General features: G+C 32.1%; 1 protein-coding gene across 4 annotated transcripts; it reads left to right on the top strand.

Moving 5' to 3' along the window:
* The first annotated feature begins 5,481 nt into the window (after window positions 1-5,481).
* On the top strand, window positions 5,482-16,707 carry LOC118201674 (uncharacterized). 4 transcript variants are annotated; one of them, XR_004760289.2, is made up of 3 exons: window positions 5,482-7,323; window positions 14,704-14,759; window positions 16,076-16,707. XR_004760289.2 is itself a non-coding variant. In XM_035373814.2 (3 exons), the coding sequence occupies exons 1-2, from the start codon at window positions 5,901-5,903 to the stop codon at window positions 14,725-14,727; spliced, it is 1,032 nt and encodes a 343-aa protein (XP_035229705.1). In that variant the 5' UTR covers window positions 5,482-5,900; the 3' UTR covers window positions 14,728-14,759; window positions 16,076-16,707. The 4 variants fall into 4 exon arrangements, 2 of the variants coding, with proteins under 2 accessions (XP_035229705.1, XP_035229704.1); XM_035373814.2 differs by having other exon boundaries at window positions 5,482-6,908; XR_004760290.2 differs by lacking the exon at window positions 14,704-14,759.
* The last annotated feature ends 3,107 nt before the right edge of the window (window positions 16,708-19,814 follow it).

Here is a 19,814-nt window from a genome sequence, read left to right as displayed (position 1 = left end):
ATACCAGTTTTCTCTCAATCGTTAGTAGCAGTCGAACGAGAAGGAGTCGCTTTCTACGTCACTCTCGTATCGAGATCTTCTCACACGATAGGAGGATACGGCCCCTGGTAGTTGAGGAGCGAAGTGCTGTCCCCAACACATTTTTTTGGCCTCTGCTTCAGCTAAACGGAGGGCACCTTTTCATCCTCATGGGTGTCAATCGGCTGGCCAGTAGTCCTTGTGTCAGTGGCTTGGGGATAAGGTCTGTAGAGTGTCTGCTTTCGGGAGAGTCGACTGTGGGCCTTCAGTTTACGAACAGACCCGGTTAGCTCTCGTGTAGGAATCTGCGCGCCCTTGTTCGACTCCGTGGTGAGTAGGGCCGCCGGGTCCGAATCATTTTTCCTCTTCAATATGACTTCTTCAAATGAAAAAAACGAAACTTCTGTTCTATCAAAAAAGTAAAAACGAATGTGAAAGCAAACCATATAGATACCTAGATTCCTCTTCATAACCAATTTAAAAGAGGAGCTTCAAAAATATCATCATTCATGATACAAAAACACATACAAGCGACTATTGATGAGCCAAAGACAATAAAACGACTGCGCTCTGGAGATCTTCTAATAGAAACAGTTACTCCAGCTCAGTCTGCTACCCTTCTTAACTCGGAAAACTTGGGCAAGTCGAAGTCGACATCAATGTATCAAAGCAGAAATCATTGAATTACAATCCGGGAGAAATATTTGAGACTAATTCCCCTTTGTCTCAGAAGAAGAAATTGTCTCAGAGCTCTCCGATGAGAATGTCTGTACTGCAAAGCGCAAAGATGGTCAGTTAATAAATACAAAACACGTAATCCTGATTTTCAGTTCGCCTGATCTGCCGAAAAGTATTATGGCCGGGTAATTAAATTGCCCCATAAAACCTTACATACCTAACCCCTGGGGGTGGTTTCAATGCCAGCGATTCTGCCTCTCGAAAATGTCCTGTTGTGACAAATTCACATGTCCATGTTGCTCTGCGGAAGGCCACGACAGTGATAATTGCAGGGCCAGCCTACTATGTGCAAATTGCAAAGAGCTAGCCTATGTAATATAATATAACGAAGCATTTTGCATCACACAGGCAATCAATCTCTTCAAAACTTATTGCACTATGCATGAACTATCTTGTTTGTAAATATTTATGTTTGATATTTCACAAGAAAACTCCATAACTAACTTATATTTTGCTAATTCTAATGTATAGAGGTGACTGTATATGTGATAGGGCTAAGAGTAAACTTGGAAAAATTTGTTATGCATTGCTAAGCAACTTTTGCTCTATTAATATTGCTATTGCACTGAAAACTTTCGAAGGAACTATGATACCTCGTGTTTTAAAGATATTATTCTGTACTTTGGTATTTAATGTAACTGTTACAATCTATAAACAAGCTATTCTTTTTTCTAAAATTACAATTTTAAGATTTTTAAATTATTGAATATAATTCTGTTTGGATCATAATGATACTTACAAATTAATTTTGCATTAAATAGATTATAACAAAGGACTGAGAAGCTATTTGCCTAAAAGGGGAGGGTGCCTTTGTGGAAGACGTATACGAAAAATTCCTCGCTTTCGTGTTACAAATGCGAAAAACCACAAAAACTCTTATGCAGTCAATCAGTCAACTTGCTGGATTTGAAACTGGGATGAACTACCAACATTCCTCAACTTTACCAACTGCCTATTGTGAACCACTTCCGTGACAGGAATATACTGCTAATGCACATTAAATACGAGTCCTCACCAGTGGGTAGTTGTAACCACTGAACGCTGGTAGTTCAACCCAGGTTTGAACTCACTCCAATAGGCTAGCTGCATGGTTGGTTTTCTCCATGAAACACGACTATGAGTTAGTTTCCCTTAGGAAGTTCTCTATGAAGGTATCTTTCCTGTTAGGCATATAGCCCTTGTGTACTTTGCCAAATTCAAGTAACCTAACCTGACCTTAAATTTGATTGTAATGTTCACAGTAATGGCAAATCAAACATTATAAGCTATTTTTTAAATTTTTGTTCAACTATAGAGAAATTACTCATTATCTGTAATGTGTGTTATTCATTGTTTTGCATTCCTAGATATCCATACAATGTATGGTAATTTGGTCTTTGACGGTAGTAACTGTAGTAACTCATTTGCATCATTGCAGAGAAACATTATATCTATTTCAATGATTCATCCATTGTCACCTCTTTTTCTATAGTCTTCTTTTTCTACGTAAGTCCCATTATATTTCTAAGTTTTGTGCTTTTGTTCTTTCGATGTACATAGTCATTTGTTTTCATTTAAGGAAAGATCAAAGTATAGCATAAACTCTGTATCAAAATTCCAAAATCAGAAAGAAAAACGAGGCGCATGATGTCTTTAAAGAAAGCCACATTACACTCTATGGCTGCAGAAAGCTAAATCTGAGATTTTGCCGAAAACAATGAAAACTGCACTATGCTGCCCACCACTAGGCTAATATGGGAGGGATCATAATCTGCAATCACGGTTGTGAAAATGTCCGAAGTGAAAAACTGTCTGGGAAATGCTACACACATACCTGGGTTCAATGATAAATATTTTTTGGCGACATCATCTGTTGCCACGTAAAAGCTTTTTGATGACCTGGTGTGTTGCGTCAAAAATATATTCTCATAGCTTATCGGTGGGGGCGTACCAAAAGTAATAAAGTACTATAAATTTTCAAGTCCTTGCTACATAATGTAGAGTTTTATGAAATTAATTCAAACATATGCTGTACACTTCTAAATGTAAAAAAGAAATTAAAAAGACAATCATAATTGGGGGACATCAAAATCAAAACATACAGATATGGCAACCAAACCAACTTAAATGTAAACGGAACCTTAGTTTTAAAAAGGTTATGGTACTTCTTTAGTACTGCAGCTTCCATTTTTTTTAAACGTCAAGCTGGCATCAGAACTAAGGTCAAGTTCAAGTTTACTTCATATGCACACTTTGGAGCTGCCATGTTTCCTCGATTGCTTTTAATATGGCATAAGAAGTATTCCAAGGTGTCAAAGATCTTCACCACATGAACACTACGAAGTAAGATTCATGATGACAGTGAAACGTGCCTCTTCAATTTTTATTCAACCACTTACTAGAGCTCTATAGTCATTCTATATTTTACGCATGAGCAGCTGTTGTTAGATCAACAAAAGGAAATTTATGGTCTACAGTAAAATGCCTGTAAGCTGCTTTGTACAGTTCCTGTCTTTCATATGCTCACTAGAAGTTTGAATAAATTGTCGTTCCCTCTTGTAGATGGTCGACAATTTTTGCCATGATTGTGGATAGCTCTCTATTTAGAAACTGAGAGAGAAATAATTCCTCAGTTTTCTGGCATAACTTGTCAAAGAATCATGCCAGCTTTGGTTTTTTTTACTGTATGAACAGATTTTCGTCTATGTTAACAATTTTTTCAGGGCCACCTATTCACATATTTGGCTGTTGAATTATATGCAGAGAATACATCGCTCTCAAACTGTTTCAGTGAATAGTCACATTTTTGTAGTGTTTCTTTTATCTTAATAATAATAATAAATTGCTGCACTGTTACAAATAGTATTTTAAAACCAATGAACCAGTTGTTTATATCCTTTTCTTTCATTTGCAAATTTTTAAGCTGCACTTCTGCTTTCGCTAATGTTAAGTTTTATTTAATGGCCATTTTTTGCATATTCGAATGCGAGGTAAAATATGTGTCTTTCTTGAAAAAAGATATAGCAAGCATCTTCCTTATTTCTCAGTAAATTAAAAATTTTAAGATTAAAAAATAATAATTTAAAATACATTAACAAGTGTAATATGGAGAGCGCTTCTTGCCATGATAGAATTATGAGCGATTATGAATTATTAGCATTTTCATGGTGAAAAATATGATAAGGTGGTTTTCTCGAAGCTCTTCTCATCACAAATAAACCGTAATTCATCATTGTTAGGACTGCCAGATATTTTTAAATGGTTTACACTGACGATTTATCAAAATTCTTGACATCTTTACAAAACGTGCTCCGTACCAAAAAGGAAGAAACAATATTACATTTTTATTAGAGCTTGGTTTAATTTATTTTATTATGGCACGTAAGGGCTACAGCCTAAGAGGATGAATGTCTTTGTGAAGGACTCTCTGACGAAACTGGTTTGTATCTACATTAGAAACTACACTAAGCCTGAAATTGAAATTAGCTTTCTAAGAAAATACCTTGGCAGTTTCACAGTTTTATTCACATTAAAATCTGAGTGTATTTCACAGGATAAAAATTAGTTTTTCAGATTTAGTATGGGTGTAATATATTTTTCAAAACTATTCCGAACAAACTTTTATACAAATTAAAAATTATAAACATATAAAACAATAAAAAATCTTCCATTAGATCTGTTGAAGCATACTACATGTTACTTCTTCAATCCAATAACTACATAAATAATATATATTTAAACCAGATTCTTTTCAGATATGCAATAAAATAATACATATTTATTACCAAAAAAAGTTCGTAATTTTAAATTCATTAACTCTTCATTTTAATAATATATAGAAAAGAAAGTATTATTTTTGTCCTAATACAGTATAGAAATCAAAGCACAAATCATTAATTACTGGGTGAAATGTATTGCAAATATTAACATATTAATTTAAAACTGAAATCTCATATATTTCTCAGTGATTTAAAATAAACAGAAGAGTGTATTAGAAAGATATACGTGCTAAAATGTTAATATATAAAGAACTGTAGTATTTTCACGAAATTTTTCTGCTTCTGAAACCCACATCGCACAATCATGTTTCAATTTATGAGTAAATATTTACTGAGCGTAAAGGGCGTGTCCTTGATGTGACATCATCTTGCATATAGTTTAGATGTCACGTGACCTCCCTGTGCGTTTGGGGATTTAACGCCGATCTTTTATCTCCAGCGCACGGAACCGTATATCGGAAATTCTAAAGATATAGTTCTATCGTTTCAAGAGTAACCCTGGTTGGCATTCTGCCAAAACACATAGACACGCCCATGGTATTACTTCCTGCGATGTGAAAGGTCTTTTCTTCTTCAGAAAGAGGTATGCTGGAAGGAAAGTCCCCACACTTCCATCCTATTTTGAGAATAATTCGGTCCGAATGGCGCATGCGTGTTTGCTCTCATGGTCGCGGATGAGGCGGTCGAACTATTAGGTCATGAGGCGGTCGAATTATTTTATGACATTGTTGTTTAGCTGAATTTTATGGTTTAAGTGCAAAGGACATGATATTTAATAAATAAAGGTAACACACAAAACGTTAAAAAAAGTCCTTTAGACGTAATTTAAAATCTAAAACCTTTCAGATTTATTATTATTATTTGTATTTTATATTTCCTAGCTCATGAGCAAGCCTCAGAGAGACCAACAGAGATTTTGTTAGTTCAGGTTAGTAATTTGTGTATGGCAACAGCGGTAGATATTCAAGTTCCAAAACAATATAGTACAGTTATTCTACCCTTCGTGATGATAAAGTTTGTTTTCGTTGAAACTGATTTTCTCTCGTGAATTAATAAAGCTCTTGTAGTTTTTTTAAGGATAGCAACTATTCTGAAACTATCATGCGACTGTTTAATAAAGGGCTAGTTCGTGGTGAAGTATGATTTATACGTTTAAGTGTTGAAAGCTAAAAAAATCGGCGACGTTTTTCTGCTAAGCTTTAACAATAGCAACGTCTATGATATAAAGGAAGTCAGTTATATTTATGAAAATAGTGCGTAAATTTCATGTTTTAGGAGATTTGTAATAATTCATGTGGCAAAGGCAATATTTTAAAAGAACATATACATACTGATGCAAAAGAGAAACTTCATGTGTCTGTAATTTGTAACAAATAATTTAGGCAAATGAGTGATTTAATAGAACAGCTGCTTATTCATGCAGGACAGAAACTTCATATGTGTGAAGTAGGTACGGAACAATTTAATCAAATGAATAGTTTAAACATGCATATGCATGTTTATGCAGGAAAGAAAATTTATGTGTGCAAAATATGTAAAATGCCATTTAATCACAAAGGTTATTTAAAGAATCATATGCTTATTCATAAAGGAGAGAAACCTCACGTGTGTGAAGTGTGTGAGAAGTCATTTAGGAGCAAGGGTGCTTTAAACATGCATATGTATACTCACACAGGAGAGAAACCTCATGTGTGTCAATTTTGTAAAACGTCATTTAGTTTAAGAGGTAATTTAAATATGCACATGCTTATTCACACAGGAGAGAAACGTCATGTGTGTGAAGTATGTGAAAAGTCATTTAGATTAAAAGCTACTTTAAACAGGCATAAGCTTATTCACACAACAGAGAAATCGCATGTATGTGAAGTTTGTATGAAGTCATTTAGATTAAAAACTTCTTTAAACAGGCATATGCTTAGTCACACAGCAGAGAAGTCTCATGTGTGTGAAATATGTAAGAAATCATTTTGTCATAAAACTAGTTTAAATGCACACAGGCTTACACACACAGGAGAGAAACCTCATGTGTGTGAAGTATGCATGAAAACATTTACTCAAAAGTGTAGTTTAAACATGCATATGCGTATTCACACAGGACAGAAATCTCATATGTGTGAAGTATGTAAGGAAACATTTACCCAAAAGGTTACATTAAACATGCATATACTTACTCACACACAAGTGAAACAGCACGAGTGTGAGGTATGTAAGAAGTCATTTATACGAAAGGTCAGTTTAAATAAACATATGCTTACTCACAGTGGAGAAAAACCTCATATGTGTGAAGTATGTAAAAAATCATTTAGACTTAGACAGAATTTAATTGCCCATATGCGTATTCACACAGGAGAGAAACCTCGTGTGAGGTATGGAAGAGGTCGTATAGTCCAAAAGGTAATTTAAACATATGCATATTCTTACGGGAGACAAACCTTGCATGCGAGGTATGTAAATGTGATAGTAAATAGTGATTTAAATTTCTGATTTCTTTACTGCTAATGGAATTGAAGTCTTATAAGTTAACTAGTCATTTTGACAAATGAAGAAACATGTTTATGTATGCTGAAAGAAGCTTTATATCTGAAGGAAGATTTAGGTTAGTAACAACCTGTAATTTTCAGTGCAATAGGACTTATGCATGAAGCATAGAATCTTCACTATGTAAGGTCAACTATGTTTTAATTGCAGTGGATAGCAAAATTCCTAGAATTTAGAGATCACTCACCGTTAGAATTTAAGATATGCAGATTACTTTTTAGGATCATCAATGTGCCATGTGGCCTAGAGTCTACTGCTGACCCTGTGTGACGTATGTAAATTGTCATTTATTCAAAGTAATTAAACAGTTTCTTTTATTTTAGGTGCACTGGAGGGCATTTGATCAAAATAAAAAATTAATTTTTATTATTTTACAAGAGAAAGAACTTGATTTCTGCAAGACAAATCTCAAGTCATTTTTAAAAAGTACTCACTTAAGCAACATTTTCACATCCATCCAATCCAGAGGTCTAAAGTATATGTGCCCAGTATAATTGAAAAGGTTTAAACCAGCGGTTCCCTACCTTTGGACTAGTGCGTACCATCTAAACAAAAATTGAAAAACTTCAGTACCACCATAACATTTTTTAATTTCTCAATGGAATTATTTTAGAAAATATATATTTTACCTTTTGCAGAACCTATCGGGTATTTGTAGTATTAACTATGAATACATAAAAAAGTATTAGATTAAAAATTGGTTATTTTAATTATGAAAATTTAAGTTATACTACTTTACTTCTAAAATTTAGTGTGAAATTTGGGCTTGGTTAAGAGAGATTGTCTTTATGTTTGGTCTTGATTTACTTAGTTTTAACTGTAAATTAGGATTCACTTTTAATTTTGATTTGTATTTATTTTTCAAATATAACGTGGAAGAAAAACCTTAGTTCATACAAATAAGTTGTGCAAGAAAGCAATAAAAATTTAATAGCTTTGTTTCAGCCAAAAGTTAGCAAGTGTTATTTTTTAAATCTTAATGTCTATTTTTTCCTTTCATACCACCGGTTGAGAATTGCTGGTTTAGACTATTTCTCTTATTCAGAGTCAGCCTTGATGGATTCTGCATTTCTCCACTTTTTCCCATACCTGAATCCTTGTCACTCTAGTGTACTTTGTCCAGGATTTTGGAAATAGTATGTGTTTAGTGTTTACATCTGTTGTCTACCAAATTGCACTGTGTGGATCATAGAACTGTAACTTGTATGTGCTTTGTGCAAGCAAAGCATTTCTCTGTAATGCAGATGTTATCATAGAAATGCAATTAATTGTAGAAATGTCTTTCTTCTGCCTGTAATGAAATAATGTGTTGCATACTTTGATGTATAGTAAAGAAATACTAAAGACCTGTGGTCAATTTTTACGTAGTTCCAGTTTCATTTTACATACTTCCTCAAATATTTCCAGTCAAATCTTGGGCATACCAAGAAGTGGAACCCTGTGTAGATAAAGTATATAAGAAGATATTGGAATTGGAAAAATTAATTATATAGGGAGTTTTTCCATCTTGGTATTTTTCCAATTTTTTCATCTATTGGTGAAAGAAAAATTTTAACTTCCAAGGATAAAGGAAGAATCTTCGGATTATGGTAACTTGGCGATCAACCCTGCTACAACAACATGCTGGTTTTTTCTTTGGACGCCATTTTGTTTTCACGAAGTAAAGGCTTTTTTTTTTCTCAACATTTTTTCCAACAATCTGCTAGCCGAATTATGCTTATGCTAGAGCTTTTCTTTAACAAAAGTGCATAATCATGACGAAGATTAGGTGCCAAATTGTTTCTAAGTGCTTATTAGCTAAAATCACGATCGGAATTTTCCTGAAAAGAGTGGAACAAACGTACCCAGAAATTTGTTTTTATAGGGCAAATTTATATATGAAACATGTAAATAATTTTTCTCATAAATTAGAAAATTTTGTGAATCATTAAAGTTGGTAAAAAGGACTGAAACTGTGTACTTCTCAGATTATTGCTAAACTCCTACCTAGTAACCTTGATCGCCTTACCAAAATGTTGCCATATTCCAAAGATTAGCATTAGTACTTTTGGGCGTCATTAATGAAAAATTATGATAACCATGTTGTTTATAGTAACCCTAAATACTGAGTTGAAATGAATGTCCACCTGACTTTAATCAGTTTGGTAGGTATTAAAGATCTGATGGCGGGAAGTTGGAAGGTTTTCTTAAAAGTTACTTTGTGTTAGGAAAGCACAATATAAAAACAATATTTTTTAAAAAGCCAAAATTTGATAGTTAAGATTGGTGCTTTTAATATTACTTAACATGATACTTGACTTTTGTTTTCAATGCCAACTCTTGCATATTATAAACTCTGCCCTCCCCCTGCCAAAAAAAAAAAAAAAAAAAAGACAGATTCTTAGTAGCATGAGGTAAACTCTTGGTGTTTTTTTGGTGAGTCTTTAGATTATGGTAATTTGGTGATTTTTTGGTAACCAACCCTGCTACAGCAACCTGCTAGTTTTTTTTTTTTTTTTTTTTTTTTGGACGCCATTTTGTTTTCATGAAGTAAAGGCATATTTTTTTTTTTTTTTTTTTTTTTCTTTTTTACTCAACATTTTGTCCAACAATCTGCTAGCCAAATTACTCTTACGCTAGAACTTTTATGGAACAAAATAGCTTAAACTTGATGAAGATTAGGTGCGAAATTGGGAGAAAGTGTAGAATCGCCCACTGCTTGCCACGTTTTTAAGAATTGCATATACACGGTATCCATGCACGTCGACCTATTTTCACTTAAAAAAAAATCCCAGAATTGCACAAAAATGTCATTGCGCACACTCTCGACTTTATCCATGTACACATCTACCCAATTTTCACCTAAAAAGTCAAAGAAAATTGGCAAAAATCCAATTCTTCTTACTCTTGTAAAAAGCGCCAAACAAATAAGTGGGCGATTCTGCACTTTAGCAGCGAAATTGTTTCTAAGTGCTTATTAGCTAAAATCCCAATTGGAATTTTCCGGAAAATGTCACTATACATGTCTCGTGATCTCTAATTTCTCTGAGACAAAATGATCTGTGATTCGAACTGTGTACTTCTCAGATTATTGCTAAAGTCCTACCTAGTAACCTTGATTGCCTTACCAAAATGTCACCAAACTACATGTTACCATATTCCAAAGATTAGCCGCGTAAAGACTTGGGTACCAAAAAAATTGGGCACGATTTTAGTATTATTACTATTGGGAGTGATTAATGAAAAATTATGATGACCATGTTGTTTATAGTAACCTTAAATACTGAGTTGAAATGAATGTCCACCTGACTTTAACCAGTTTGGTAGGTATTAAAGATCTGATGGCAGGAGGGATAAGTTGGAAGGTTTTCTTAAAAGTTTAAGTCTTTTGTGTTAGGAAAGCACAATATGAAAACAATATTTTAAAATGTCATTTTTAAAAAAGTCAAAATTTGATAGTTAAGATTGGTGCTTTTAATATTACTTAACATGATACTTGACTTTTGTTTTCAATGCCAACTTTTGCATATTATAAACTCTGCCCTCCCCCTGAAAAAAAAAAAAAAAAAAAGATTCTTAGTAGCATGAGGTAAACTCTTGGTGTGTTCCTTTCTGAGGAACCACATGCAAATTTACACGGATGTGTAATTGTGTGAATTCATACAGCAAAATGAGGTTTTCATTATTGCTTTTATAACATTTTTACTTTTTGTCTGACTATAAAAAATGAATTGGGTGCCCCTTGGATTAGCAGCAAATTTTGTTCAGTCTTGGTGATGAAAACCCCATTTTTGGTTACCATAATAGTTTTAACTTTGTTTCAACTTCATGATCTTAAGTGAAAATAGATTGATGTGTACAAAGTTAAAGCAGTGTGCAGTGCCTAGTTTGTGCAATTCTCTGATTTTTATTAAGTGAAAATATGTCAGTGTGAACATGGACACCAAGTTTATGCAATTCTTCGTATTTTGGTTTTTCTGTAGCAACCATCTTGAAATTGTGCCTTCCTGGCACCGATCTTGGCATCAAAAAAGAATAATAATAAAAACAAAACAAAAAAAAAAAGGGAGGCACCCAATTGTAAACTTTTACTAATACAGTCAAAAGTCGTTAATCCGGACTCGTCAGGACTTGGGCAATTCCAGATTATCGATATTTCCAGATTATAGATCATCAGTTTAAATCTGGTAAGATGGCATGCAGAAATTATAAAATTTAAAATATGAAACTGTAATTTATGAAATAAAGAACAATTATGATCTAAAGGTAATCAGAATTTACAAAAAAAAAAAGCTTAATATTTATTTGTTTACTTTATTAAACATTTCTTTCAATGTAAGTTGTTTAAGTTGCTTCGTTTTTTATGTGATAATACTTTCTCTTTAATTCTATAAACAGACATAATTTCTTGTTCAGTTACAAAGTTCCGCTGTTCAAGACCTATAATTGCTGTGCCAAGAATACCGAGTAATTTGTCAATTGAAATTTTTTCTTTTTCAATAACCTCTGTGTCACTTTCTCCGCTATCAGAAGCGAATTATAATGACGAGGAATTTTTTTAAATCATATCAAAGACGGAGTACTACAAATCTTGGTTGATCTTTGGATTATGGTAACTTGGCGAAAATTTAGCGACCAACTCTGCTACAGCAACCCTCTATTTTTTTTTCGCCACCATTTTGTCTTCACGAAGTAAAGACATGTTTCTTTTCTTTTTAGTTACTGAACACTTTTTCCAACAATCTACTAGTTGAATTACACTTATGCTAGAAATTTTATGTAACAAAACTGCTTAATCATGACAAATATTATCTGCAAAATTGGGAAAAAGTGCACAATCGCAAACTCCTTGCACGTTTTTCAAAATAGCACATACACATAAACCATTTACACATCGACTTATTTTTACTTAAAAAAACATCCCAGAATTGCACAAAAATGGCATTGCACACACTCTTAACTTTATCCATCTACATTGCTATTTTCTCATAAATTACAAAAATTTGCATGAAAATGCAAAAAAATTCTGTGAATCTTTAAACTTGGTAAAAAGCACATATATGAAATTACCTGATCGCGAAAAAGTACATACCCTTTCCAAGGATGAACATTTCCACGTATAAAATAAATAAAATATTCAAAAACTTTTACCTCTAAACTTTCTATTATATTATAAACGTCACCAACGAATTCATACAGCAAACATTACAAATGGTTACAAATACTTAGTGTCAAATATTTAAATTATTTCCATGCACGTTTACTTCAACTGAAACGTATACCAAATTCCTACAGACATAAAATTCACAAAATAACTATCATTTAATTAAAATATAATTAAATTCAAAAACACTACTTAAAATATAAATAAGCACATACATTAAATTAATAAAAATTAGCTTACAATCTTAATTACTTTATACTAAATCATTGCTAATAACAATTTTCCAATAATACCATATTACTTTATTTACTCCTTACATTTAGAACAATGCATAAAAATAATATCCTCAGATAACTAAAAATACTAACTTACCTAATCTTCTTCAGAATCTTGATTACATGGCGGATACACTTTTCTAATTCATTCAATAAAATTATTGAAAGATTTTTTCTGCGAATTTTTCCTCTATACTTCCTCCGCTAAATAAAAAGCAAAATTCTCTTTATCATAATGCCTAAGTACCCATTTCGAATTCACTTTAGTTAGGGCCATAGGATCCAAAAATTAACCAACACTGAATAAAGCTAAATACAAAATTTCCAGATTTCCCCCCTTTTCCGATTAAAGAACTGTAATTCATCCATTAATGTCACATGACATATTTGATGATCTCTCTATTCCCTCACACAAAATAATGCGTAATCGGAACTGAGTACTTCTCACATTATTTCCAAAGTCATAGGAGTAACCTTTATCGCCTCCAAAATGTCGCCAAACTACCAGTGACCATATTCCAAAGATCAGCCCAAATCTTATCATGGTTGCCATGATGTATATATGCAGAAATTCTTTTGAGCAGAACTTTATTTACCATAGATGTTAAGCTACTTAAACTTTAAGTTCATTTTTTCTGAAGCTGTGACATGAAAATTTGGTACTTTTCCATTTCACCGGTGTAGGCGATAAAGTTGTCAAATTGTATGTCTTGGCTAGTAACCTTTTACCGCAACATTTTTTAAACAAGTTGCGGCCATTTTTTATGAGTCATGTCTTTTCCCTAATATGTCAAAAATAGAAGGAAAACCAATTAAAATTTTGGATTTGTCTAGTGCAGTGGAAGAATCTGCCAAATTCTTTCAATCTTAGGCATTTTGCCAAAGATTGCTACTTGTGATAATAATTATGAAATTGTGTTTCGGAGACAAAAATGCAGTGGCGCTGCAACGTTTGAATTTGTCATAGTAAACATATCGGGAAAGGCAGACGGTTTGACTCGTAGAAATTGAGTTTTTTCAAGTGTATGAAGTTTATTTGTGCTTGGAGTGAAGAATTAACATTAGTTAAATGGTGTGAAAATGAGTCAGTTGGAAATCAGTCAGGGAACAGTTGTGGACTGGAACAGCATGTCATCATCTGAACAGTTATCTCGTGAAATTTATGTCGAGAAGGGGGAAATAAGAGACCCATTTGAAAAGAAAAAAAATTTTAACTATATTAAAATGGTTATGTGTCCAAAGTAAAAAATTCTTAGAAATAACATTTTTAATGTGTATACTGTGGGTTGTCGCTAACAAAATCTGCTTGGTGAGCTTTGCGCCAGCAAAATGGAAAAGTACTGAAAAATGTTTCATTCAGAAAAATCTGTAACTATGCATGATAATTAGAAACTTGTATATACACTGAATTAAGGATACCTATTTAGTAACAAATTACTATTTCTTGGGCCTTAATAATAACTGCAACATCAGAAAAGATTTGAGCTCTTGTCAAACCACCAGTCTTTAGGATCCTACTGCTCGATCACTGTTAGGTTTATATGTAAAATATATATATATATATTAATAAATAGAAATGGAAACACGCACGAAATCCCCCCCCCCCCGAAAAAAAGCTCCTTTGCCAAATAAATACAGGGGAAAAAAATTTACTTTTACCATCAGCTCATTTTTTCTTGGATAAAACTTTCCAAAAGATAGAAATATGTCTTATCCTGAAAAGCTGTTTTGGGCTTTTCAACTTTGATGATCATTTTTTTGATTAAAGGTTTTGCAGTTATGAAGTTTGCTGGCTGCTGAAAAAGAAAGGGAAATTTGGCATTTTACCTAACAATAGAAGGCACAAAAATTTGCATTCCATGAAGTTGTATTTCATAAATTTTTGAATCTGTGCACTAATGCAACAATTTGTTCAGTTCTCTGATTTTTTTTAATGAAAACAGATTGCTGATAACATGGGAAAACAATAACATGTGCAATGCCAAATATGTTCATTTCTATAATGTTTTTTGAGAAAAACATACTGTATATGGGGAAATAATAGTGTTTTGTAATTGCTTGATGTTTTTTGAAGCTAAAGCAGATCCTGTGTACATGGAGAAAAGAGTCAAGAAAAAGGCGATTGTAGATATTGTGGGTGTTTCTTGCTTTTATAATTTTGTTAATTGGTTGCTGTTTTATGTAATTCGTAATGTGCCATCATTTTTGAGAATGTCTGTCTTTTCTATTTCAGGTTGGAGGAACAATTAGTCACTAATTATTGGTAACTTTTCGGGAGGACTGAGGCAGGTAACCAGAAAGTGCTGCAAGTATTTGCACTTTTGCACTTTCAAATAAAATCTAAATATTCCATTAACACCCTTAAAACTATATTCGTATACTTTGAAGAAAAGGTCTCAACAGAACTAAGTAAATTAGCATAGAATTTTGAGTAACTGAAAATTTTCCTCAGAAGGTTCTACAAAGCTCCAGATTTAATATATATATTTTTCATAGTAGTAGTTGAAAAGATTATTTAATGAACATGGTTTTCATTTTCCCAGTATGAATCACATGATGATTTTTTTTCAAATAAATATTGTGCAGGTACATAAACATACCATATTTATTTGTGTATTTTTTCTCCCCTTTTTTGTTAATATTATTGCAAATGATGCGAATGATTTAATTTATGAAGGACATGGTTGCAGTAATAATATAAAAAATGAAATATATTTATGGATAAATTACAATTACTTATCTCAAAACTATCCATTTAAAAGAAGTTTACATTCCAATAGGGATACATATTAATATTGACATTACGGTATGTAATAAAATATCTTCTTTTTTACCTATCTGATCCTCATTCTTGCACAATCTCATTGTTGTCCACTACTACTCCTTTGGTTTTGAAATCATGTAACACTTGTTTCTCCATTGTCTTCTACAGTTTACAAATTGTTGACATTATGACTATGATCATTGTCTTTCTCGTCACTCTATTTTCTGATATGCAAGGACCTTCAGAATCATCAACAGCATTAGATATCCCCATTTTCTAAGAGCCCCTCACTATTATTGCTTGATCAGTGAGTGCCCATCCACCCATAATCCTCAAGCAAATCATCTAGTAGAATGAAAATCCATTGCATTGATGATCTAATTTTAAAATTTTGAAAACTAATTCTAAATTTAATCTAAAAATTGAACAATTTTTTAAAATTATTTTCTTTATGAATACCTTGAAGAAATTGAAAATTACGTGGGTACTTAAAATGTTCTCAGAACTTTGTGCTAAAATTTAAAAAAAAAGGGGGGAAATACATAATGAAATATAGTAGTAGTATGATTAGCAGTAATGTAGTTGACAATAATAATGTTCAAATGAATTTAAAAACTAGTTTTTATTTTCAATGCCTTGTACACATGATACATTTACTGTGATTTAAATTATATACAATATACAACCAATTTTAGTATATAACTATATATTATTTTTTCTTAGTTTGTGAGTGTGTTTTATAATTTATTAATATTTTATACTCCAAATATGCTTCAATTTTTTATAACAAGAAAATGATACATATAATCCATTAGAAGATTTTTTTTTTTTTTTTTTCCAGCATCTGAAGACAATGCTTAATCTACCCCAAAGTTGTTTTGAAGACTACTTTGGATATGTAAAATTCTGAGCCCGGGAAAAGCACATGAACTTGATGGCTTCATTGGCGCTTTTGAATGTTAATTTTACCAAGCTAATGAAAACTGGAAAACTTTATATGTGAGAAGAAAGGTTTGAGCAGTCAGAAACTTGCAAGTTATCAGGAGATATTTTGTTGATATTGTTTGATCAGAAGTAAGGCACAATGTTCAAGATGAGATCTTAAATGTTTCAAAAGTTTATCAATATTCTATTTTGTATGATGAACAACAAAAAGATTCTCAAACTAAAAACAGTATTCCTTATCCTTATTATCCGTAATTTGCTTCAAAGTAAAAAAGAGATGATATGTAAATTTAGCCTTTTTGTATCAGCGGTGGTTGTATGTTAAGATATAAATTCACTAAACCATAATTAATGCTGTGCACTATACATAATTTTCTAAGTATTTGGAGAATGTGACCTTATACAGCATATTTAATAAAAATAAGAAGATGTGATTTATAAACTTAGATGTCCAATATAGTTATTTGATTTTGAAATAAAATATTTATACAAATCTAAATAAAATACTTCTGCATTTAATTTAGTAAAGGCATTTATAAGTATTTCTAAAATATTCATTTGTTTATTTGTTTTCTTATTCTACTTATTTTAAATTCATATGCTTAATTTCCACCCAAGGTCCTCTGTGAATTAACTGAATATCCTTAAAGGGCATTTTCACACTTTGCAGTAAAACTTGAGAAATTTTAATTATAATTATCCAGCGTTTCACAGGGTTTTAATGCATTGTGGTAGCTAACCATTCTAAATTAAAAATATGTTTATATCTATTTGGAAACTTTCTTGACTTTAATTTTTTACTTCATGTCAGCCTATTTAACCTTTTTGTCACCTAATAAATTTGAAAGAACCTTGTAACCAAGCCCGAGAAAAAAAACTTTTTTAGGCCAAATGTTTTCATTAACACTTAATTCCCCCCCAGCCTCTCTGCATTTAACTACAATATTTAGAATTATTTTTAATAATCTGTTAAAAGTTATATTTGTTTCTTTTTGATTTATGGGATGCTAGATGTAATTGTGATGAAAATGCTTGATGTGATAAAAAATGTTTATTTCTGAACTGAGTACTTCTACAGTGATGTCACTGCAAATAAAGAGGATGAAAGAATATTAGTGTAATAATTTTCACTTTTTTTTTTTTTTTTTGTTTACTTTTGTTGAATGTTAACTTTTTTTAAACCTTTGAGGTTCGGTGCATAAAAAAATAACTTTACGCATAGATAAATAGCCCCTAATACAATGCTATTTCATGCAAAACATGAAAAAAAAAAAAAAAAAAAAAAAAAAAAAAAAAAAAAAAGGTTAACTAAGTTAATTCACGAAGTGGTGGGTTACGGCGTTTTCAACCGTGCATCTAGAGCAATAAAATGGCATCTTTGCCATTTTATTGCTCTAGATTGCTAAGTGGAAATTCCCCTGATTTGCGTACGTGAAGTGCTGGTTTTAGCAACCAAATCAAAATGCAAGATTAAAAAAAAAAAAAAAAAAAAGTATTTTAATACATATCTAGAAAATATTGATAATATTTGCAAAATAAAAAATAATTTTAAAAAATTACATAATTTTTTTTAAAAAATCGCTCTTTGTACAACTTTTTAGATATTTTTTAATGATTTCATACAGATTTGAAAGAGAAGATTTTTGCTCCAGTACTTTATTTACTTCAGGTTTGAAAAGGAAGGTATTTAGAAAGCCATCGTGTTTATTTACATTTCACCTCTCTTCCATCTGCTTAGGATATTTTTCTGTGGTGAATTACACTTACATATCCATTCAGTATTCAGTGACATTTCATGTTAGAGGGTTATAGTTTCTTTCTTTTTTTTTTTTTTTTTTTTTTTTTTTTGAAAAAATACTAAATCTTTTTCAAGTTTTAACATTATTGCAGCTTATTAAAAAATATAAATTTGCATTATCAGTAGATGAAATGAGCATGATACTACTTGAATTTTAAAAAAAAAAAATTGAACAATGCTGCCATCTAGTAGCAGCAGTTCCTACATGCGCGGTGGGACGTGTTTGTCTCACCTTTTAATTTCAACCATTTTTAATTAACATATATGAATTCAAGTAATAAAAAAGTTAACTTTCAGATAAAAATATTCATTCTAACACAAAAAGTTGTTGTTCAAATAATTTAAATTTGCATAAGAAATTAAGGAGAAAAAAAAAACTGCCTCAAAATTAGACCAGTGAAGAATTTTCATGTTGCATTATTTCCATGGATGAATACTAGTGCTGCCATCTGTTATGCATTTAGAAAACTAGAAGGCATAATTGCATGTATTTTAAATGGATTTTTGCAGTTTTCATCTGGGAGACAAATATTAATAAAGTCCGTCAAAGAGTTAAAGGAAGCAGCAGCGGGTGCAAAGTTTTTTGCAAATCAGTTGTATTATATGAGAACAGTGTAATCTGAAATTGAAAATGTAATTTCTATTTTTTTATTTGGAAATTTTTCTTTAAAATTTGCATTTAATTAAATGCTAAAATTGGGAAGAACAATTGCAAAGTTTAATAGATTTTAATAGTCTAATAAATAATAATATTTTGTTCTAATTAAATAGTGAATATCATACGGAACAACAAACAGCATATGAGCATATGCACCACATCTGCTGACAAGTTAAGTGATCAGCACGACGATTCATCTGCAAAGTCACATGACAGCCAAAGCAAAGTATTTACATATAGAAAGAAAATACCCCTTCTCTTTTCCCCTTCTCCCTAGCGTAGTAAAGATCTAAACTAGCAACTTAAACTATCCTCCCACTGTATGGCACGTATCGCCGAAGTTGCCGAACGCGATTTCAGGAAGTTCACCAAGTGCCGGTTATCTGAGTAGCCCCTCAAATTTTTCATGAAGCTGTGTTTATCATTAAAGATGTCATACCTATCACAAGTTAGACAATGCGCCAACATTTTGTTTAGCATAAAGTGCGAATTGTTAATTAAAAAATACCATATATTTTTAATACTATTTTGTTTTCTATTTTAATCAAACACTATATTTAATTACAGTATTTTAACCCTTTAATTGGCAAATGGTGAAATCACATTTTGTTTTTTGAGCAACTGTGTCAAATAAAGGGTTAAAACTAATATTTTTGCTTAATTTATTAAAATTAGTGGTACTACTTGATTTTCACGGCCCCTGTTTTCAAAGCAGTGACAAGCTTATTGCCAAGTTTAAACTACTTGCGTATACACTGGTGTGCAAAAATTAAGGACGAAGTCGAAAAATTAGCATATCAGCTGAACGAAGAGGCAGAGCGGACAGAAAGACCAATCAGGAGATTAAGTAAGGTGATGTACGGTAGCACATGCGCAGATATGCAGGTAGACGTAATGGGGGAGTGTCTGAGTAGTATAAAGCATGTTGTCGGTGTAAGATCAGTATTTCTGGCAAAGAGATTGCACGCCGTATAGCAGTTAAAATCACACCGAGGTGCTGCCTCAGCGAGAAATGGCGAATAATCAATCTGTTAGATGATATCTGGATGCTTTTACCCAAGGTCGAATCATTGGGAAATTGGAGGAAGGCCGCGGTGTGACAAGTGTGGCTGCAGAGTTCGGAATTGCTCACAGCATCGTTTCACGACTTTAGAGACAATTTCAAACTACAGGAACAGC

This window comes from Stegodyphus dumicola, chromosome 11 (assembly GCF_044657685.1).
Source record: "Stegodyphus dumicola isolate Sdum_Otavi_A_Nest chromosome 11, ASM4465768v1".
Classification (NCBI taxonomy): Eukaryota; Metazoa; Arthropoda; class Arachnida; order Araneae; family Eresidae; genus Stegodyphus; species Stegodyphus dumicola.
The sequence above is the reverse complement of the archived record's forward strand: the minus strand, read 5'-3'. Positions and strand labels throughout refer to the sequence as shown.

Excerpts from the sequence above, each read along its gene's own strand:
- LOC118201674 (XM_035373813.2), top strand. The coding sequence starts at position 5,901 with ATGAGTGATTTAATAGAACAGCTGCTTATTCATGCAGGACAGAAACTT. Across the intron at positions 6,909-16,075 it reads GAGGTCGTATAGTCCAAAAG|CATCTGAAGACAATGCTTAA; the intron begins GTAATTTAAACA and ends TTTTTTTTCCAG.